Source organism: Pseudonaja textilis, chromosome 2, assembly GCF_049901715.1.
Source record: "Pseudonaja textilis isolate UNSWEBS1 chromosome 2, rPseTex1.2, whole genome shotgun sequence".
NCBI lineage: Eukaryota > Metazoa > Chordata > Lepidosauria > Squamata > Elapidae > Pseudonaja > Pseudonaja textilis.
Window position 1 is genome coordinate 102158830 of NC_141991.1, and position 23791 is coordinate 102182620.

The 23791-nt window shown below is 38.9% G+C and overlaps 1 protein-coding gene across 1 annotated transcript in view; it reads right to left on the reverse strand.

Moving 5' to 3' along the window:
• Positions 1 to 6616: 6616 nt before the first annotated feature.
• LOC113437226 (heparan sulfate glucosamine 3-O-sulfotransferase 3B1-like) overlaps positions 6617 to 23791 on the reverse strand; it is a 46937-nt gene continuing 29762 nt past the window's right edge. Inside the window, exon 2 of the mRNA XM_026702142.2 lies at positions 6617 to 10081. Within this exon, the coding sequence (XP_026557927.1) occupies positions 9463 to 10081 (619 nt within the window). The 3' untranslated portion in view covers positions 6617 to 9462. The remainder of the gene's footprint in view (positions 10082 to 23791) is intronic.

Genomic DNA, 23791 nt, shown 5'->3' on the forward strand with positions numbered 1-23791 from the left:
TCTCTATCTATTGGACCAGATGGAATATGTGCCTACTTCTTAAAAAAGCTATCCACTGCCATAGCCAAACCTCTAAGCATAATCTTTGAAAAATCTTTCAGGACCAGCTCCTTGCCAAAACTATAGTCACAAGCCACGGTCATCTCCATCTTCAAAAAAGGAGACCCCAGCCTAGTTGAAAATTATAGACCAATCTCCTTAGGCTGCATCACCTGTAAAGCCATGGAATCAATTATTAACCAATCCATTATTCTCCACTTAGAGATAAACAACCTACTCTCCAATAAACAATTTGGTTTCAGAAAAAAACTATCTTGTAATCTGCAACTCTTACACTGCAAAAACATATGGACGACACAACTCGATCAGGGCAAAGCAATAGACGCAATCTACATAGACTTCTGTAAAGACTTTGATTCAGTGGTACATGACAAACTACTCCTAAAAATAAAATCCTATGGTATCTCTGGACAACTGTATAACTGGATAGAAGCATTCCTGTCAAACAGACAACAAATGGTCAAAATTGGGAGTGTCCTATCAAATTCTGTACCTGTCAACAGTGCTGTCCCCCAAGGCAGTGTTCTAGGACCAACTCTCTTCATACTCTACATAAATGACCTCTGTGATCATATTAAGAGCAACTGCATTGTTTTCGCTGATGATGTAAAGCTGTTCAATACCACGGAAAAATAGTGCTACCCTTCAAAAAGATCTTGACTGTGTATCAGAATGGTCAAACAAATGGCAACTTCAAATCTCAACAAATAAATGCTCTGTCTTACATATTGGCAAAAAAAAATCAGAAAACAAAATACAAGCTGAATAGTCAAGATCTTGTTGATGATCCAAGTTCTGTAAAGGACCTTGGAGTACTCATCTCTAATGATCTAAGTGCTAGAGCCCACTGTAACTACTTAGCCAAAAAGGCATTAAGAGTTGTTAACCTAATCTTACGTAGCTTTTTCTCTGGTAATATCACACTACTAACTAGAGCATACAAAACATTTGCTAGACCAATACTTGAATACAGCTCATCAGTCTGGAACCCACATTACATATCTGATATTAGCACAGTTGAGAAAGTCCAGAAATATTTCACAAGAAGAGTTCTCCACTTCTCTACTCGTTGTAGAATACCTTATGCCACCAGACTTGAAATTCTAGAACTAGAAAACCTTGAAGTATGCTGTCTTCGGTCTGATCTAAGTATGGTATATAAAATCATACATTGCAATGTCCTACCTGTCAATGAATACTTCAGCTTCAACCATAACAACACAAGAGCACACAATAGATACAAACTCAAGGTAAACCTCACCAAACTTGATTGCAGGAAATACGACTTCAGCAACAGAGTGGTCAATGTCTGGAATACTCTACCTGACTCTGTGGTTTCTTCCCCAAACCCCCAAAACTTTAACCTTAGACTGTCTACTATTGACCTCACCCCTTTCCTAAGAGGTCTGTAGGGGGCATGCATAAGCACACCAACGTGCCTACCATCCCTGTCCTATTGTTTCTTTTATTTTCATGTATTCATAACTATGTATATACTTATGCTTATTATCTTGTAAACAATTGACAAATTAAATAAATAAATATATTTTTCCCCATTTTTATGCAGGGATTCACTTAGACCTGAGAATTATTTCAAGGGTTTCTCCAGGATAAAAAGAGGCAAAAGGGATCCTTTGGGTGTGAAAAATATATGAATGTAAAACACACTCTGTATTCATAGTGATGTATCTGGCATGTGATATAAATTTTGTTGATTAGTGATGGCATTCCTAGCAGCCATAGTCTGATTAATTTATCATTGTAAGTGAAATGGTGCTGAACTCTTGGGCCATGTAAGAGACTTCTGTTTCACTATACTACTAGATTTGAAGTGAACACACTGAATGGATACTGGGAAACCAAGCTGGGATGATGCAGACAGCTAGAAAAAAGTATAAACAAAAAGGGTCAGTGCACAGTCAGCATATAACTATGACGTGTCACCCATAAAGTTTACACAAATTCCTTCCTAACCTATAGATTTTCTGCCCCAAATCTGTTCCATTTCCATGGTTTTGCTCAGTAGAATATATATAATATAAATAGGACATACTTCCAGAAGAATGTATTTATCATAGATTATACTCAATATCTCATACAAGATCAGTGAAGATGATCCAATCATGACATCTTTAAAAGGGGCTAGGTTGCTTATACTATATTTATTTTATGCAGTATGAGTCATTGTTCATCCTCCATAGAGTTCTGGAGGCTCTCAGCAGTAGTACTTAAATCTTAAAAGCTAAAAACCAAAGAGAAAGCATAAATCAACAGTTTAAAAGCACTCAAAGAGCATTTTAAGGCATTGTAAACAGCAATTGATAAAAACAGTACTGAGTATTACATTTGTTGGGTCTTCTAAAATAAGATGTTCACTGACTTCTGGAAAGTGATGATTTGGAAAAGTGGAGATGCATGATCAGAAAGTAGTTTTACTTTCTTTGAGGAAAGAAACAATTGCTACAAACTCCTTCTCCTCCTCCTCCTGCTTCTCCATTTTTCTTCTTCTTTCTCCTCCTTCATCTTCATCTTCTCCCCCCTCCTTTCTCAGGCATGAGCAATCCAGAGAAACTATATTGACATTATATGTAACAGTGTCATCAGGCAAAGGGTGTGAATTATGCCTCATTTGTACATTGATGTAATCATAACACTTGCTCCTCCACTGGCTGTTCATGCTGCCATGCACAAATACACAGAGAGGGGTATATGCATGAATAAGATAGGTTTTGTGATTTCTGTCCTATTTATTAAAAAAAAAACATTTATGGTACCTCTCAAATATTTTCAATTAGCTTACCATAAGATGTTAGAACTCCAATAAAACCACCATGTTTAACCAATTAGTGGAAAACATACACATTAAAATTAATCAGAGGGGAAGATTTTATGAACTGCAATTAATCCAATAAATAACCATCTTTCTCATTCACATTAGGAAGACCTGGAAAAATGATGGTCTTTAGAAGATGCCTCAGCAAGGCATCTTCTAAAGGGCTCCTTGAAAATCAGGGAGGAAGAGACTGTTTATTAGCTTACTAATTTGTGACATCTAGGACTTTTCCAGATGGTGTTTATTGATAAAATGTTAACTACCAGTAATTATCAGTTACTGGGTCCCAATCACATATTTCAAAATCTTAGGCTAGCTTCAGCTAAACAATTTAGCACCAATTAGAAGGGAATATTTGTAGCTCAGGGTTGAACTGTGGGGTCTTTGTGCTCTCTAAGGCTTGGCTGTTTTCTTGGAGATGTTTCGTTACCAAACTAAGTAACATCAGTGCTTGAAGGGAATGAGATTTGCTCTTATTTTATAAACTTCACTCCCTTCTAGCACTGATGATGTTACTTAGTGTGGTAATGAAACATCTGTAAGAAAACCCTCAAGCTCAAACAGCACCAAAGACCCCACAGTTCAATCCTGAGCTACAAATATTCCCTTCTAATCAGTGCCAAATTGTTTAGCTGAAGCTAGCCCAAGCTTTGAAACACATGATTGGTTTTTTTTTTCCTAAGTCCCCAGGGCTTCCTATGATTTCTGGCCTCTGAGTACAAGGGTGTGTGTGTGGTTGTGTGTGTGTATGTTCTTTTATATGCATTCATAGAGTGTGATGACATCTCAAACAAACATTAAGGTGAGCCAGCATAGCATGCTTAAACTGATGTTCTTTGAAGCTGTCAGTTGTGCATTTTCAGGAAAAAGCAATTCCCTTTGTAAAGGAAATAGACTATTAATCTGTTTGTGACTTCTTCTGGACAGATATGCTTCCCGTTCTTTCAAAAATGTACAGGATTTTAGTCTTTTAGAAATCCATACCAAAAGTACACTTTGGACAGTTCCTACAATTTTGCATTTGGCAGAAATGCTTTTTCCCTTTTCACATTTATAGATTGCTAACATCTCATAAATACAAAAAGAGAGACTGATTTTCAGAAAGCTAGATGTGCCCTTATCCAACACATCAAAACTTTTATTTACCTTCAGGCATATGTGAAAGGCTATTACCCCAAAAGTATCTGAGTACCAGCTTAATACAAATACAATGGCACTTAGAGTATATACCAGTTTACAGTGCTTTACAACAACATCTCTCTAAGAAGTTTACAGAGACAGCATTCTGTCCCCAACAATCTGGGTCCTCATTTTACTGACCTCAGAAGGATGGAAGGCTGAGTCAACCTGAATCAAATGCAGATCTCATCATTCCTATTGCTTGCGGGTTGATAGTAACCCTGAGAAGGGTGAGGGAACCACACTCATAAATGAAGTTTCAACCATGCTGGGAAGGATCAGTTACAGTTACAGGAGTGTCAAACTAGCATCGTCACGGTTGCATCACATGACATATTGCAACTTTTTGCTAAACCGAGCATGAGCATGACCAGTGTGTGACGCATCCAGCCTGCAGGGCAAAAGTTTGACAGCTCTGAATTACAGGAACCTCAATTTTCACTGAAGAATATGAAACAGTTTTGATGGAAAGAATGAGGTCTTGTCAGCACATGGAGGACAATTGAGAAAATAGGCACACAAGAAATACTAGTGTTATTATACAGGATAATTTTTTAAAAAAATCTTGAAAGTCTGACCATGTTTCCTTTTCCCTTCCTCTTATACCAAAGGTAGGCAATTATGTGACCATAACTTTCCATTTTACTTCGTTTGTTGGAAGCCAGTTGTGATACACAAATGGTGATCACAGGACCATAGGATGCTGCAAAGGTGGTAAATGCAAGGATTGGTGTCAGAGGTAGTTGTTTTACATCAGCGTAAATCTGAAGTCATTAAATGAGGCAGTCAGTGAGGCACATTATTTTATTAAGAGTTATATTACTTTGTCTTGCCCAAGTCTACAGATGACACTGAGAATTTCAATTGAGTCCAATCCTTTATTTTGTTTGCACCTAATTGACAGAATCTTGCCAAACTAAGCTACTAGATACGTTCTGAGAAATTCTAGAGAAATTCTGATCTTTTCCCCCTTTTCTTCCCTCCAGTTCGGGACTATGTGGTTTCTTAATGTGGGACTCTCTTGGAAAGCTCTAGGTTGCCAAAATTATTTCCTACTGCTCCTACAGGTGCACAAAAATACATTGAAAAAAGAAAATGATAGCCTTATTAATCAGCAAAGATCCAATAAAACTGAATAAACATACTAAATAACATGAGTATATAAGCCCTTTCCATTTAGTCTAAGCTCCCCTCATCCCTCTCTTAACAATTAAACATTTAAAAAGAATTAAAACAATTAAATATTACCAGAAGTAACCCCTTATTCAGATATCAAAAATAATAACATAAATATTACAAATAAGCCATTACACCTTTTGCACATCCAAAAGGAAAACTATACAACCCAGATAATAAGTAGCTCAGAGCACGATGGAAACTGGGATTCCCAACTGATTGCAGGTGGGTTGCAAAAATTTCTGCTACCTGCTCACAAAAATCAGATGTTCAGAATACATATGGGCAATCTCCAGATCTTTTTTCCAGAGAAAATTTCAACATTCCAGATCTCATCTGTCTTTTTAGCCATAATGCACCCATGAAAAATGTTGATGTTGGTCTTTTTCACTTCACCGGAAGTCATCACACACCAGTCAATAAGTCCTCATGGATCAGGAAATCTAGTAAGAGTGGATTCAGGTATTCTCTGGAAACCTCCCCTTCTATGGAATAGCTTATTCCTGGAAGGGAAAATAGCCTCTTCCTTCTTTTGAAAACGTATAGTTTTACACTATAGGTTGGGAGCAGTGCTGTCCAAATCTTGAGGAACTGCAGAGTTTATCATTGACCATTTGTTGGAAGATCAATTCAATAACAACTGGGAAGACCAGAGTTCTTCCACACATTTCTAGACCACAACAGGTTGGAAACCAAAGCTGCCATTGGTGTTCTTAGAAAAGGCAGAAGTATCTCTACCTTAGCCAAGGTTTTTAAAACTTTCATCTGGTTTCTTAAATTTGTATCATGTATCTTGCTAGGAAAAGTTGATGTCTAGAACAATTCATCTTGGCATATGAAAAGAAAAGCTGTGATAGACAAGCCACTAATTTCCTAATGTTGGGGACAGTAGCATTTGAGAGGTGGGATGGGAATGGGGGTTGCAGCAATTATATGTGTGGTTTTATTTTTATTTTTTCTTTGTTTTTAATTTAACTGCCTTTCAATTCTTCCAATAGGTGGGAAATAAATGATGCCACTACTAAAACAGGCTTTGCATTTTGTGCATCTATCCACATTTATGTACCTGTGTGCATGTCAGATGGCCTCTTTCTTGTCCTCTTCACAATGGCAGGACAACTCCATTCTTCTGCAGAAGAACTGCAAAATCTTTTGGATCCTAGCTACCCTGGCCAAGGCCATGAAAGCACACTTTTGTTACAAAAGTAACAAAGAAGATTTGTGGCTTGCTTGCTCTGTGGTGCCCTTCCATCTGGTATTCCAGAACAGAATATTCCCTTCTATATTAGATAGTCTTCCAAAGTTTTCCAAACAAAGATAGCTGCAGCTTTGATTTGTCAATGAAAAAAAATGAAATAGTCTTTATGATTTGGTAAAATATATTTTATTTCTTCAAATAGTATGAATCAGAATTCCATTTTCCTAGAAACCTCTGTGTAAAATTAATTTGTGTTGTACATACCACAAAATATTCAATTTACAGTTTTTGCTTGTCATTTGTTTCCTTTTACAAGTGTACCATTCTAAGCCATAACAAGTTATAGCAAACTCAAAAATATTGCTAATATCAGGACAATGAAGTGCTGAATGGAACTCAGCCATAAATTAATGTTATAGGGTGAAAAGATGTATAACCAGACCTCCGAATCTTGCAAATGGAACAAAAATTGGCAATATTTATGAAGGCTACCATCTATGCAGTTCAAATATCATATGATATATGCCTCTTGTGGCTACTTTATTTAATATTTAGGTAAGGCCTCTTCAATAAATTGGCTTCAGAAGGTTTCCATTGAGTGGGCTGCTCAGCCATAAGTAGCAGTTCAATGTTATAACGGTGAATTGATGGCAATGTCATCACTCAAAAAAAAAAACACACACACACACACACACAGAAAACAAGATATATGGATACCATACCTATCATGCTTTATGCAACTAGGAAAGTATCCTTCACCCATTCCAAAAAAGAGATCAGAAAGTCCAAGCATACGCTCAGCAGTTCCATCCCCCCAAAAAATCAAAAAGTTTTGAAAAAGAAAACATAAGGCCTAGAAATAAAATTCACTCCAATGTTCCAGAACAAAGGATGTTCGTTGGATTGACCATATGAAAAAATCATCTGTTTATCAAATACATATCAGAGTTAAATGGAAGTATATATGGGTGATCACATATGCTGCTTCCTCTAATGAGAAGATGACCCAAATGTCTTTCTTCTTATAGCCTGTATTCTGTCAGAAGATATAGTAAATTCCTCAAGACCAAGAAGACCAATGTAAAGGTCAAATATTTACAAAAAATATCTATGCCTTTAGCCAGTGCGTATAAGTGTGTTTGCATATGTATTGGTACGTGTATCCATGCATCCCTCTGAGGAATCTGCCAGACTAATTTTCTCATTGATTCATTACTAAATCCAGTTATCTCTCAAGATAGAAATACAAGTGATAATCCCACTCAATCTGATTCACATTTGTCTTGGGGACCTTAAGAAATTATTTTGACTCTACCACAGGGGTGTCAAACTCAAGGGCCACATCACATTTCTGCTTGACCTTGAGGGGCCAGATTGAGTGTGGCCTGGTTGGGCATGGCCAGCTTGATGTCACTCATGTTGGGGGCGCTCAACCTGAGCACTCTGCCAGCAAAAACAGGCTCCCAAGCTCCATTTCTGGCTGTGATGGCCTCCTGCAATCTCTGCCAGCAAAAAATGGAGCTTGCAAGGGGTGCACACGGCCTTCTCAAGTTCCATTTTCAGCTGCAATGGCCTCCTGCAACCCTCTGCCAGTAAAAACAGATAATGTACTGCTCTACTATAATGTACTCAGGCTAACACCTATGGAGAACAAAACTTCTGATAGAGCAAAGAGTAACAAATTCTCTCAATATGCAATGGATTTTGTCTCAAAGATGGGGCCACCCTGAAAAAACTCACTCTTGACACTCATCGTAGAACAGTGCTGTTGGGCATATACACAAAAGGTAGCTTAAGGGTTTGTAGAATTATTTGATGAAGTTTGGATAAACTATGTTTCCTGAATATCCATCCCTAGTGCTTCTTTCAGCAAGCTTATAAAATGTTCACTCACCTCTGATCTACAACATTTATAAATCAAAATAATTTCAAATGGTATTGTGTTTTTGTGCTTATATTTAAACTATTTTGGGGAGGAAAGAAAGCCCCATAAAAACAAACCAAGGCCTTTAGTTCATTGCCACATTCAACATATAAGGTTGAATGTAGCAAAGAGCTAATGGTATTAGCTTGTTTCATGGGATAGGATGTCACTTGCAGGATGATCAGTCGTAAGAAATCAAAGTGGGATTCAGAAAACAAACAGAGGTTTCACACTCTTCTTCTGTAACAGCAGCTTGAAAACTAAGCTTGAAAGAATTAAATACTGTGTCATTTCTGATCTCCCAAGTAAGCACTTCACATTTCTTCAACAGGAAGAAGTTAAAACAGCAAAACCTGCATTGTTCCTCATCCCAAACATGAAGGATCAGATAAGTTGTACCTAATCTCACAGAAAGTCTACTGTGTCACAAAACCTCTGTGGAAAGGGAAATTGCTAAGATCTGATCAATAAAAATGGGAAACAAGAGACAGCAAGAATTCCATAGCTGGAGAGTTATTTCCTTCTGTGCATACACCAGGCCCAACCATGAAAGAAACTGCCTGAGGTTTGTTTGTTTGTTTGTTTTTACTTTTGAACTATTTCCAAGCTAACAAAAATACAAATGTCTGTGGATTGACCTAGGAAGGAAAAAAAGCCCGGAGATGCAATATGAAAGGCCTTGTACAAAATTGTTTTTGATAGGCCTAGTACCCGTATCGGAAAAAAAAGAATAATAATTATAATAATAAAGATTGTGCTTTTCTCATTGTTTCTTAACCATTATTCACCATTCCCCCCTTATTTTTTATTCTTAATATTAAAAGTTCTCCTGGGAAAATACCTGGAAGCACTTTCCAGCATACGCTGAAGCCAGGCAATGACGAACCTGATAGGACTCAGCCCAGTGGAATGTTCAAAATAAACAACACAGCTATAAGCTACAGTGGGGTTAGGCAGCTTAGTGAATTAATTGCTTAAGAATTAAAAAATAAATTATTATAAAATAGATTTCTGTACATTTTACATATAGACCTATCTACATGTATGGGAGGAAAGGAAGCTGAAAGATGGGATCGACTCTGGGAAGTGCCATCAATCCCAGCCAAAGTCATGGCCAGTCATCTGGTAGAACTTCATGTTGAATGGCCGATAGAATTCTCGCAGCCTTTGTATTACTTTCTGATCAATGTCAGGGTGGGTCCGTCCTTTTGTCTTGCCCAGGCAGTGGGGTTTGCTGCTGCCTTCAGCCTTTTTCAGGCATGGGAACCCCTTGGTTTTGTTGAAGTAGAAATGTTTATCTGTGATGATCCTCTTGAGGCCCAGAAAGTCCTGGACGCGGCCCAACTCGCCTGCTGGATCACTGATCAGTCTCTCCCCGCTGACAAAAAGGATTTGCCCAAGCGGGAAGTACAGGAGCCAATTCTCTAGATGCTTGGCATAAATGCCAATCTGGATGGCACTCCAGGAGGTATCAATCAGGCCCGTAGTCCTATTTTTGAAGGTCAGGCTCTCAAAGGACGGGATGTCTGGCTTCTTGGAAAGGGTTTGTGTGTAGTCAGAAATGGCTCGGGTGACCGGGTCTCTCACCACCACAATGAGCTTGGTGTCCTTTGACATAGAGGAGATACGAGCTGGTGCTTCCTTAGTGACAAAGTAGCTGGGCGTCTTCTCCATGGTGATCTGGCCATCAAGCGTCCTTGGCATCAGTTCCCTGAAAAGAAAGAAAGAAATTAGCAGACTGATGAGAAAATAAGGACATTGCTTCAAAAATTTGTTTGTTTGTTCTTAACTATTCCCGCCACTGACAGTTTAGCCAATTATTGCTACTGACCATTTGGCAAATTCACAAAGAGTCCCAAAAACAAAATATATCCAAACATACCTGAAAGATTGAAACTGATGAAAATATTTGATTAATTTGAAATATACCAGTAAGGTGAGAAGGGAAACGTAATGCCAAACATGCTCAAAGTGAACAATTTAAGAATTACATTGGCAAATGGGATATTACATCTCACAGTGCTAATAAATGCAACATCTGATAGAAAGTTCTTAGAAAGAAACTTAGGGAGAGTGGGATATGGATGGGTCTTGCTCTTTCTGTCCTAGTTTTTTTTTTTTGCCTTACATCTGCCACATTATTACTTTAGCCAGTCGGTTCTTGTCCTCTATATCAAGAAACTATAAGCTAGTGAAACATTGTATGGATTAAACATTGTTCACCAGAGAAACACAAATGCATATACATACATTCATTTGACTATGCTATTATTAATGGTTACACTTTTATTATTTTACTGAATTTTATTAAATATTGTCTTGTATTTCATGCAGAGAATTCAAGATTCATGAGCAGATTAGAAATACAATAAGTTTTCAATATTGTTGACCACTAATGAAATACCTTGTTCCAAAAAGAAAAGATTAAATGGGCCAAATGATAATCCCTAACTGTAGGATGAAATTTCCCACTGGCATTCCAAATTTCTTACACACCAGAAAGAATAACATGGAGTCACCAAACAGCTGATTTATCACGTCTAGAAATTTACAGCCATTGCTATGGTTCTAATCAGTCTTTCCAACCATGTTGCTATCCAGAAGTCTAAGTTGCAACATTCATAAACCTGAACGATATCAAGTCAGGAAGCTTGCAGTACCGGTACCAATTTAGTGAGTTGCTTTCTGTATTGCTTTGTATAGAGGTAGAGGCTTCTACATATATTCTTAAAATGTGAAGAGGAGTTGTCTCTCTCAACAACCAAGACACAAGCTGCTGAACTAAACAACAATACTGCTGACATTTCTGCAATTTGTGCTAGAAGGAATGAAATACATGTGTCTGCATTAATGTGTTTCTCTCTGTATATGAATAGAGAATGGCTGGTATGTGCTTTGTTTTTGTTCTTGTGTGCCTTTGCATCAGTGCTGACTCCTAGTGACTGCCTAGACAAGTCCCTGCAGTGTTCCTGGCAAGGTTTCAGAAGTGGTCTGCCTTTGCTTTCTTTTTAGGGTCCAGAAAAGGGAAATAAATGGCCAGAGGTTGTGCCTAAGGCAGGACTAGAACTCCTGGTCTCCTTATTTCTACCCTTTCTGCCTTAATAACCACTGCACAAAAAAGGCTTTCAATTAGCCACCAGAACAGTGGTGGGATTCAGATATTTTTACCACCGGTTGGGTGGCCATGGCTTGGTGGGCGCGCTTTGTGCACGTGCACACACTTTGTGTGTGCACCTGTGCCAAACATGCATTTTGCGCAGGTGCAGAGGCGTTCTAACTCACCTCCTGCAAGCCTGCACTCTCCCAGTCACTTCAGCAGCTCCCGCGCAGCACTCTGCTGTGCTGAACAAAGCAGCTGCACTTCAAATTCAGAGGATAAAGGTGAGCCTGGGAGTCCAGACAGGTGGGTGGGCCCAACAGCAGAGTGGCGGAGAAAACCGGTTTAGTGTCCGCTGCTCATCGCCGCTACCAGCTCAGCAGAATCAGGCCAAACAGGTAGAATACCACCACTGTACCGTAATGGATCAAAACTCTCAATGTTGTAGCAACTGCACTACGGCACAGATATTGTGTGTGCCTAGAACATGCTCACAAAAGAAAGAGAACCTACATACAATAGCCAGATAGTAATAGCAACAGGATCTGATTCACCCTGGTTAATTTCAGAACCTGAGCAGGACTGAGCTGGTTAGGATTTGGATAAATGACCAGGAAATTTCAGGGTTCTAAACTAGATTGAGATATTGAGATGTTTTAATATTATGCATTATTTTTACAGGGAATTAATCATGATTGAAAAAGGATTTTTGTGATTGCTGTTGTGATTCTACTCTTATTTGAAGTGTGGCTTCAGGGATGGATGGGTAAATAGACCGGAAACCACAGACACAAATATATATATATATTGTGTGTGGTGTGCCTGTCTCTTGTGTGTGTGCATGAATATATACACAGATGTTTTATTAGGAAAAGATAAATGTTCAGAATTAGTTTTAGCTGAGTTGCCTTTTGGGGAGTAACACAGTATAGCGGTAAGACAGTGCAAAATATTTTTTTCTACATGTATATATACACAGATGCTATCTATTTTTTCTTCGGGGGATTTTGATCAGATCTTCCCTAAATTGGGGCCATCCAAATGTCAATGGCTGACAGGCATTTTATTTTAGGTCTGAGATAAGTAATCTGCAAGCTTAGGCCCACAAGCAGCTCTCAGACTCATTGAATGTACCTTCAGAATCCCAAACTCTATGCCATTTAGTAGCAGGATACTACTAAGTTAGTTTATGTATAAGGAGGACAATACAGGAAGGGAGGGAGGGAGGGAGGGAGGGGGAAGGAAGGAAGGAAGGAAGGAAGGAAGGAAGGAAGGAAGGAAGGAAAAAAGTATCAAAATGAGGCAGAATAGTGAGCCTCACCCAACTTGGCTCTGGTTTCTGATACTTAATTCAATTCTGCTTATGTTGTTGGCATGCATCAATCCTCCAATATATTGCGATTTCTAGTTTTGCTAGGTGATCAACTGGACCAGACACTCTTCAAATGGTTAAAAAGGTGTAAAAGTGTGAGCATGAAACAGAAGCAACAAAGATGGTCTAAGGCTAACAAGGCTATGTTTTGGCAGGAGAAACAGGGCTAATGGAACCACCTCAGATAGTAACAGGCTATGTGGTTTAAGATTTCCTCCACAAGAGGCTGGCATAGGTGCAGCAATGTACTTAGCCTGACAAAGAATTGATCTGCTTTGCCCATTAGCTACTTACTCTTCCTAACTTTAGTATTCTACTCAGACTGTTCTAATCTCCAAAGTTCTTTAGTCAAAATACACAGAAACCTTGACAGGAAGAAACAAGTTCCTCAAGAACACCTTGGTCTGATCATCACACCTTGGTCTGATGTGAAGGAGAGTTCAGAGACTGATAGGGCACCAAGGCAGATGACAGGTGGCCATGTGGTAATCCAATCACAGAAAGTCTAACGCCTTTTGTGATAGCATTTGTCTGCCCCGAGGGATTCTTCTCTAATCTGCTGACATTCCTCAATCAAGAAAATTGAGTGGGAAGGACTTTGCTAAGAAGGAGGGCACTAGATGAGGAGAAGTGCTCTACATGTTGTGACTATGTCAGGCTTAAAACAATAAGATGGCCCATATTGACAGCTACACTCATGATCTTCTACTCTAGCACTTAAAACTGTGGCAAATGGTTTGCAGAGACAATCCAAGTTAATTTCCTTCATATTTTCTTACAGAAAATCCAAGATAGATTGAAGCACATTTAACTCAACAGCAAATTAAGAACAGGATAAAAGAGAGGATCTGATACAAAGGCATGAGACTGTTTTCTGTTTTCCATTTTTTAAGGAAATGGCTACCAGAAGATATGGCCACTTGTTTATCTGAGAAATCCACAAATCTACCCATCTTATTTTTCTTCTGAGGTTTCTCAAATAGTATTAGTCATCCATTGGGTAATCCACTGTTGCCTTGTCCTGAGCCTCAAGGCTGTTCCTTCTCCACCAAGGAATAAAATGAGGAATAAGATGCAAGGCTTACAGCTGTGAAAATGGCAAAGATTTCATCACTGATTCCCAAGTTAGAGGAGGGCAAACATATTTTGAAACTGACATGTTCTAACCTTAAGAGGTTGTCCAACCTGTTCCAAGCTCAACCCCATTTCCAGAACATGCAGAATGTTTTGTTCCTTTGCTTGTCTTTGAAAAGTCTTGCACATTTATTCCCAGCAGCGGTGACTTAAAAACTGCCCTCAGTTGCTTCTTAGATATAATTATTTGAAAAATACAAGAAGCATATTGAAGTAGGGTCAGAAAACTATCCAAAAATAATCTAAGAAGCAGTCTTGAAAATCAATTGACAAAGTAGTCATAAAAAAATTATCAAAAGAAAGCTGGCAGTCCATGTTGATAAAATCACAAATGACAGAGGGCAGAATGAACAGCCTTGAGGGACAGGAGGAAATGTGCCTTCCAAAACAAAGGTCACATAAAAGGGAATTGGGTCTGGGGCAGGAATGTATCTTGAGTAAACATCTCAACAAAACTTTCCCCAATTCACTTGAAAGATAAAGGTAAGGAGAGGAGAAGTACATTCAGACTTGCAAGATTCTATTACTATAGCTTTACAATAAAAGTAGTGCTGACCGATGTAACATTGGATTCCTAGTCTGATCTACCTTGAAGGGCTATCCATAGTCTTACTGATTCACTGTGTTAGATACGTTTGTTTTGTTGTCCCAACTTTTCTGGCATCAGGACTCTCCTAACTGAATATCAAGGAACGAGGGGGCCCTGAACCCTGAAAAACCAAGGATGTTCATGATAAGGTACTCCAGAGGTAATATTCAGCAGGTTCTGACCAGTTGTGGAGAACCGATAGTGGAAATTTTGAGTAGTTTGGAGAACCGGTAAATCCTGTCTCTGACTGGCCCCGCCTCCATCTATTCTCTGCCTCCTGAGTCCCAGCTGATTGGCTGGGTCTTCTTTTGTTGCCCTGCACAGGAGAATGGAGCTGGAAAGCAGGTTAGTGGGGTGGGGACAGAATGGGGATTTTGCAGTAACCTTCCCCTGCACACCCACCAAGCCACACCCACTAAGGCAAGCCATGCCCACCAAGCCAAGCCACGCCCACCAAGCCATGCCCACAGAACAAGTAGTAAAAATTTTGAATCTCACCACTAAAGTACTCCATTTTGCCCAGCTGGATGTTGACATTTGCTTTTAACTCCAGGCAGCTTTTGACCAGCTATATTTCCTTTTTGCTTTTTACATAACTGTATCAAAGATACACTGATATGAAGCAAATCCCACAGCAGCAGCAACATTCATTCAATCAGAGAATAATAGATGTCTGGTACTAACCAAAACCACAATTCAAAAGTCATCAACTTCATTATCATAAAACAAATAATAATTGTTTACATGTAAGAGCCATGGTAGCAGAGTGTTTAGAATAGCAATAGCACTTAGACTTATATACCACTTTACAGTGCCTTACAGGCCTCTATAAGCAGCATACAGAATCATACAGAATCAGCATATTGCCCCCAACAGTCTGGCTCCTCATTTTACTGACCTTGGAAGGCTGAGTCAACCTTGAGCCTGGTGAGATTTGAACTGCCAAATTGCAGGCAGCCAACAGTCAGCAGAAGTAGCCTGCAATACTGCATTCTAAGCACTGTGCCACTCTAGCTTATATGTAGTGTGAGCCACGGTGCAGTATTGCAGGCTAACTGCCCACAGAGAGGAGTTTGATTCTGACCGGCTCAAGGTTGACTCAGCTTTCCAGCCTTCCAAGGTCAGTAAAATGAGGAGCCAGATTGTTGGGGATAATATGCTGACATTTGTAAACTGCTCAGAGAGTTCTGTAAAGCACTGTGAAACAGTATATAAGTCTAAGTGCTATTGCTATCACTAAATCAGCTAAATCCTTTATTCATTTTCAAGTAATTCATCTTCATTTTATTTCTGGTCATTATGCAACAATGTAACTGAGATTAAATTCTCTGCCCATTGGTTCCCATGGACAAATTGACGGGTTGTTTTGTTTCTGAAAGATGGAAGGAAAGTCTGAGTAACATAATTATAGACCTCTCCACTTCATAGCCAAGCATTTGTACTATATAAATTATTTTGCATTTTTAAAATTTCTAATCACTGCATGGGAACAGAGATTGTGCAAACTCTCTCTCTCACACACACGCACACTGGAATTACAGGGTGGATGCCAGATAAGATGACCCCATAATATAGGCGGTAGAACAGGAACTGCCAACTGCTGTGTGTATATGTGAGTTTATTACTAACAAAATGGATAGCATGTAAATTTAATGAATGTGGGTTTGTATGTGTGTACGCAAAAAAAAACTTGAAGGGATCACCAGAACTATTAAAAATAATTTGCACATCCAACTTAACCTGTATGAAGCTATTTTTTTTAAATAAAATAATGTATTTTGTACTTAAAAGTTGTGATGCATAAGCACTGAACAGATTTCCCATGTTTTAACCCACTGCATCAGCTAACTCTATACTGGGTTCATTCTGCCTTTTGAGAATTTGAGCTGATGATGTAAAGCTATTCAACACCACAGACAATACTGCTACCCTTCAAAAAGACCTTGACTATGTATCAGAATGGTCAAACAAATGGCAACTTCAAATCTCAACAAATAAATGCTCTGTCCTACATATTGGCAAAAAAAAAAAAATCAGAAAATAAAGGCTGAATAGTAAAGACCTTGTTGATGATCCAAACTCTGTCAAGGATCTTGGAGTACTCATCTCAAATGACCTAAGTGCTAGAGAGTCCACTGTAACTACATAGCCAAAAAGGGGTTAAGAGTTGTTAACCTAATCTTACATAGCTTTTTCTCTGGTAATATTACACTACTAACTAGAGCATACAAAACATTTGCTAGACCAATACTCGAATATAGCTCATCAGTCTGGAAACCACATTACATATCTGATATTAACACAGTTGAGAAAGTCCAGAAATATTTCACAAGAGTTTTCTACTCCTCTACTCGTTGCAGAATACCTTATGCCACCAGACTCGAAATCTAGACCTAGAAAACCTAGAACTATGCCGCCTTCGGTCCAATCTAAGTATAGTATATAAAATCATATATTGCAATGTCCCACCTGTCAATGAATACTTCAGCTTCAACCATAACAACACTAGAGCAAACAATAGATATAAACTCAAGGTTAACCACACCAAACTTGATTGCAGGAAATACAACTTCAGCAACAGAGTGGTCAATGTTTGGAATACTCTACCTGACTCTGTGGTTTTTTCCCCAAACCCGAAATACTTTGACCTTAGGCTGTCTATTATTGACCTCACCCCTTTCCTAAGAGATCTGTAGGGGGCGTGCATGAGTGCACCAATGCCTACTGTCCCTGTCCTATTGTTTCTTTTATATATTTTATATATTTTTATATATATTTCTTTTATATATATATATATTTATTTTTCTTATATGTATCCATATATTCATAACTATGTTTTTATTTATACCTATTATCTTGTAAGCAATTGACAAATAAAAATAAATAAAATAAATAAATAGAATTCTGACCTGACTGCAATTATGTCAATCTTACTGGGAAAACAAGAAAGGAAACATGACCAGATAAGTTAATGCTATAGTAAATCTACACTTCTGAGCCTCTTGCCCTCTCCCCCTCCCCTCTATCCAGCTGCAGGCTATGCAGTCTCTTATCTGACCATTTCCTAGGCAGGCTCTTCCCCCCTCTCTCAAGGTCTTTCCCACATACCAGTGCAGATTATCACTCCTAATCTCCCATAGCTCCAATACTTGGAGCTGGGTTGACTTTTTAATGTTCCATGGGAATCCACAGCCTGTTGAGCACTAGTAGTAAAATAATATAACCTTGGATTTCAAACCCTCCTATTCTGGAGAAAAGGTATTGAGGGTAGGGCAGAGAAAAAGAGAGACTGCCACTCTTTTCAATATATATTACACAAGACTGATTTTACAATCAGATTTTACAATGCAATTTTCAACCAAGCTGCCAAAAAAATGCTGAATCGAGCAAGTTCTTATTCCTTTGCACTCACCCTGGCATCTTACCAAGGCAATAAATGCATCTCATGCATTGTGTACCCTGAGGCAACTTACTTCTACACATCCATTCTGTTCAATCAGGGATCAGAATGACAATATTTCCCATAGTCTCTTTACTACATAGGTAAAAATAAACATTAAACTGTCTACTTCCCTCTATCCAGTCAATATACATATTATCTTTTGTCTTTTCTCAGACACCCATCCTTTAGCAAAGATTGGAACTCAATTGCTACATCGATTAACTTTTTGCTAAACTCAAAAGTACCTGAGCTTCAAGTGTCTCTGGCCTGCTATAAAACTATTTAGGAAATCATTCTCTCAGTTGAATATTGCACTATATAGAGCTTCACGTTCTAGACTAGCATCCTCTAACACCCTAACATATATCTTATTGTTGGTCTTTAATTGTCCCTCCAGACTGTCATAACAGATGTAGTACCACAAATACTAAACGATTCAAACAGAAAGCAAGCTGTTATTTGCAGGTAGTTTGTCCTTCTTTGGGGAAATCAGTACTGATGCAAAAAGCTTTTGGAAGACAAAAGAGGCAGGCCTTTGACAGAGAGACACAGAAGGCAGATCTTCAGATATTTCAAGATACCTGTCTATCAATAAGCAATGTGTAGGTTGATAATTCCAGTCTGTGACATTCCTGGACATAGCAAGATCCCATAGCATTTTTATTTCATTTTCCTTCTAGAATTTAACACAGCACCAGGGTTTTGATTCATACTGCTGGGATTGGATAAGTTATTTATGATTTTAATTATTTGTATTTACTTAGCTGTGCTTTTATTGCTTTGTGCTTTTGGTAAACCAGCAAAGTCATATTGGAATATAGTGGTATATAGACATTATGAATAAATAAAATAAATACATTACTGTATGTGTGTGTTTCTCTGTGTCTCCTACCCAGCCCTGAACAAACATGAAGCAACTTCATTTCTCAAAGTTTGCTACATGATCTACTTCAATCCCTCAGGGCCCTAGAGGCAGCTGATAATTGGCATTTATTGATAATTGACACTTTTAGAAGACGTTACACAGGTATTAGAAGTCCAGGGTTCATCCTCTAAAGTTGTTCTGAATAAAGTCCTCTACCTGTAGCCTATCATGAGGCAAAAAGCAAAATATATCACATAAGAAGTTACCACCATAATGTTTTAATCAACTTCAATGACATGTACATTAACTACAGTATATCTTTTGTCCTAATTCTGCTTACTTGCAACAGTAAGTCACCCAAACTTCACCAGTTTTCTTGGCCTGAAAAAAGCCACTGAGCCTGCTCTGTAATATGCCACTTCTTCTGTCTTTCAGTATAGTCTTTTGCTTCCAAGTGTATTCTTGAAGAAAAGGCTGGTCTATGATAGCTAGTTTTCATGAGGACATTCCAAAGTAAGTGTCCTTCCATTCAGACCGATAAAGGGATAGCAATAGCACTTAGGCTTATATACTGCTTTACAGTACTTTACAGCTCTCTCTAAGCAGTTTACAGAGTCAGCCTATTGCCCTCAACAATCTGGGTCCTCGTTTTATTGACCTCAGAAGGATGGAAGGCTGAGTCAACATTGAGCCTGGTGAGATTTGAACTGCCAAATTGCAGGCAGCCGGCAATCAGCAGAAGTAGCCTGCAGTACTGCACTCTAACCACTGCAGCACTGTGGCTCATTCCCTTGGGGAATCTGCCCTTCTTGGTTTGTTTCAGGAAGAAGGAAACAGCCCCAGCAGGCAGGGTTATATCTTCCTTATTGCCCAGCATTAGATTATTGCCTCTGAGTCCTTTCTCCAGGAGAGGGGTGCACCATAATTATTTGGTTAGTTTCATACAGCTCTTGGTTGCTGGTCCAAAAAGCAGCTGATGGGAGGCGATGGAAAATGGGCACGAAGACTGAATAGTAGTTAGTTGAGGAGGCCATCACTGCTTATGAAGCTGTTTCTTTATACTCTCTTTCTATCATCATCATCATCATCATCAGGGATTTCTTAGCATGGCTTGCTTGGAGAGGGAGTTCAAGTAATCTGTAGCCATTTCCTGCTTAGGATTTTATTAGTTTTGGTCATGTTAGAGAAACAAGAGGCAAAAGGTTTCTTGGAAATATGATGACTCAAAAGAGGCAAAGGCAGGGGGAGGAAAGAGGAAAAAAATGAAAGAAGAAAGTAGTGAAGGGCCTTCCCAACAAAAGGATGGTCTTAAAAGTGCTACAATCCCCCTTGAATTCCTACGTTCAATTTACTAAGGCTTTTCCAGCCTCTTTCACATAGCATAACAAATAAACTGTACCATATTCTAGGATGAATGCTTAGCCCTCATTCCAAAGTCCTGTTTTATTAACCTAACGCTTACGGGACAGGGTCCAATGGTTATGAGAGGTGGAGAGAGACCTGATTAACGTTCTCCGCTAGCAAAGGCATTGGATGACGTTCCGGCTTCACTAGACCAAAAGGTTTGTGCATTCATTAATACCATTGCTCCCTGAAGCTGCATTATTCATAAGTTTCCTTTAGTTCTGAGAGCAAAGGGGAGGGAGTGAAAAAAAAAACCCTATTACCAGACATCAGCAACTTTTATGCTTTGCATCCAGCCAAGTAAGCATTATTTATTATTAAGATTATTTCAACAATGAATCAAAAGAAGGCAGAACTGTTCCTAATTTGGTATTTAAAAGCAAGGAGGACTGCAGTACCCACGTTGGGTGCAGCATTGCTGTTTGGTATCTGCAGGGCTCCTTGGAATAAAGTCGGTCAAAAACTTTGTACTGTAATACACTGTCCATCCCTATAGGTTCAGATGCTAATCCCTAGGAGAGAAGAAAAGAGTAACTATTAAATTCTCCCAACTGGAGCATCCAGATGGAGATTGGAGTAAAGCACTGAAGCTAGAGGCTTGGAGAAGTCTGAACATTAGTTCTCCACCCCCACCCCCCAGCCTCCACCACCACCAACAGACAAACAAGTAGCAAGCACAGACAAGGGCTTTTTGGCAGCAATCACGGGTGAGTGAATACATTTAAATTCAATAAGGGCTGCTTCAAAGAAGTTAAGAGTAACACAGAAGCTTTTCAAGTGGCCAAGAAGGAATGCAAAATTTGAAGCAGCTCCAAAAGCAGGAGACATTTGGACATCATGATTAATTAGGTCTTGCTTCCATGTAGCTAAATTGGTTAAACTGCATTTGTTTTGAACTTAGCAATCTTACAGCTCAGCAAGGGCAGGCTTAACAAGCATTTGAAGAAGAACTGACGGAAATATAAAACTGCAAGAACACAGACCTCTCCTGGACAGAAGGAAGCAAATAGACACCGATTCCTATAGGATTTAATATGGCTGGTTAAGAGTTTGCTAAAGGACAAAAAGAGTTGGTAGTCTTAAATGAAAATCATTTATGGTATCATGAATTTGGGAAACAAGTCATGTGTAACATCTGTATGTTTATTTAAAATTCAAATGTTTAAAATATTTAACTATGATGAAATGCAATGCATCATGATGTGATTTGGTGATTATGGTTTAAATCATTCTTTAAAAGAGTTGGAATAGTTTAGCAGCATCTCAAGATCTTCTTCAAAGACTGCTCCTCAGTCACCTTAATTGCTTCCCTCCTGTTATTGAGAGGAAACTACATTGACATAAATTGTGCTGCGTCCACAACTTCATTGCTCCTGAGCAACAGGGACCTCTTCACACAGTTTAATGTGGAGCAGTTATAAGGTAGCACTGGGGAATTCCCTCTTGTCCTTTCCTCTCCAATCGTCAGGGTTCCCTACTCTCCTGAACATATGGAAGGATGGGATTTGGGGGACTATGGGTGCCCTCTCAGAATGGTTAATTGAGTCTTTGTTGTTGTTGTTGTGTTGTTTGTTTGTTTGTTTTGTGGTCATAAAATAAGTCCTGTGAGGAGAAAGGAAAGAAAAAACTGACAGCAACATGGACTGAGCTGGGAAGAAACCCTGAATCTGAATCCAGACAGATTTAGGGGAGAGAAAAAACTGAACTTCCCAGTCATCCTGATAGAGGATATCCTCAGGCAATTCTTCCTTGCCACAAAGATTAAAGTTAGGGTTAGGAAATGTGGGAAGAGAAGCAGAAAAGACTGGCTTGGAAAAGTTGGAGTGTATGGAATGGAACAACTTGCCATAGCCAACTTGCTGCAGCCAACTCACCATGGCCATTTTACTGCAGCCAACTTGCTGCAGGGTAACTCGACATGGCCAACTCGACATGGGCCAACTCGTCACATGATAATTTAACAATTTCAATTTAACTATTTAAAATAAATAAAAATATTTTAATTGTTATCATTTACATTTCATTTTGTCCTTCCTTTTGCATCCTTTCTTTAGTGTTTCCATTCCACCATTTCTTCGATATTAGACTAAGTCTTGTCCTGCAGTGAGTTGGCCATGGCGAGCTGTCCTGTGGTGAGTTGGTCGCAAAAAGTTGGCCATGGCAAGTTGTATGTGGAGAGTTGGCCATGGTGAATTGTCATAGACAGGAGTATATGCCTGCCTCATTTCCCCTGTGAAGCCAAGTCAGTAAGTAACATTCTAGAATTTCAACAGCCAGAGACTACCAGCAAGGATCTTTCAAATAGCAGTTTTTTATTACAATACTGACTTAAGAACAAGTTTTATTTATATCAGCCTCCCAAAACATGAATATTTTTAATCGCTTGAAATGCTGGTTCTCTAAAATGAAAGTGGTCATCTTCAGAAACAATGGCCAAAGTCCAATCTTATCTAACCAGATGCTCCTCAGGTGTGTTGAATTGGAATGCCGTCATTGTTGTCCACATTTTGAAACACTTCTTAGCAGCTGATGTTTGCTTTGCTAACCTATCTGTTTTCCAAATAAAAATGAGCAGATTTGGAAACAGAAACTTACATTGAGTTTGGATATTCATTTGCAAACATTTCACAAACATTTCACTATCTGACTAGGTAACATCATCAGGGCACTGATGATGTTACCTATGTCTTCAAACAAACCACCAAGCTCAGAGTTCCAACAACCAGGAGAGTTCAACCTTGGGTTACAGATATTCTCTTCAATTGAAAAAAAGTTACAATACTGTACAGAATCATTTCAATCTTCAATATACTCAGAAGCCAACTACCAAACCACCAAAAGCTATTCAGCTCACCCCATGAGGGACTTGAAGTCTCCTACCTCTCTGGAGATGATGTAGTTACCATTGCTAGCATTTCCAATATGATAACTTTGTCCGTAGCAGGTAGCAGACAGAGCATGCCCTGAACTGCATTTCAGGTGAAGCAAATTCATCAGGAACAGGCAAACAGAACCATTTCCTCAAGTCACAAAAAGAAGGACCTAACCTGAGTAACATTGTGGGAAACATTTGCTTTAGCATTACCATAGCAGAACATTTCCATTTCCCACTATCTTGTCAGAGCTGAAGAAGTTTTTTGGATGAGAAGTTAAACATCTTCAAAGAAAAAAACCAAGAAAGTTCAGTTGCCTCCTGAAAAAGCACCTTTGGGGACAACAGTGACCAGGATAACTGAGAATCTCTACAGACTTTTACTGTAGCAGAACATTCTTCTTCTCTACAACCATCTTGCTTCATCTGTTGTGTGTGCTGCATTCAGGCTGGAGCTTATAAATGCCAGCTCACCTTATCACCTCCTCTCATCACTTAGACTCTCACCTTATTCAGTCCACTTCTGTTCTGTAAAATTAATCCAACTTCTATCCGGAGAGGAAGGGAATTTTGAAACTGCACAAAAGGCACACAGCTGCTGAGAGGCTAACAGACCATATTTGAAGCCTGGAAAAGCTAAACAGCA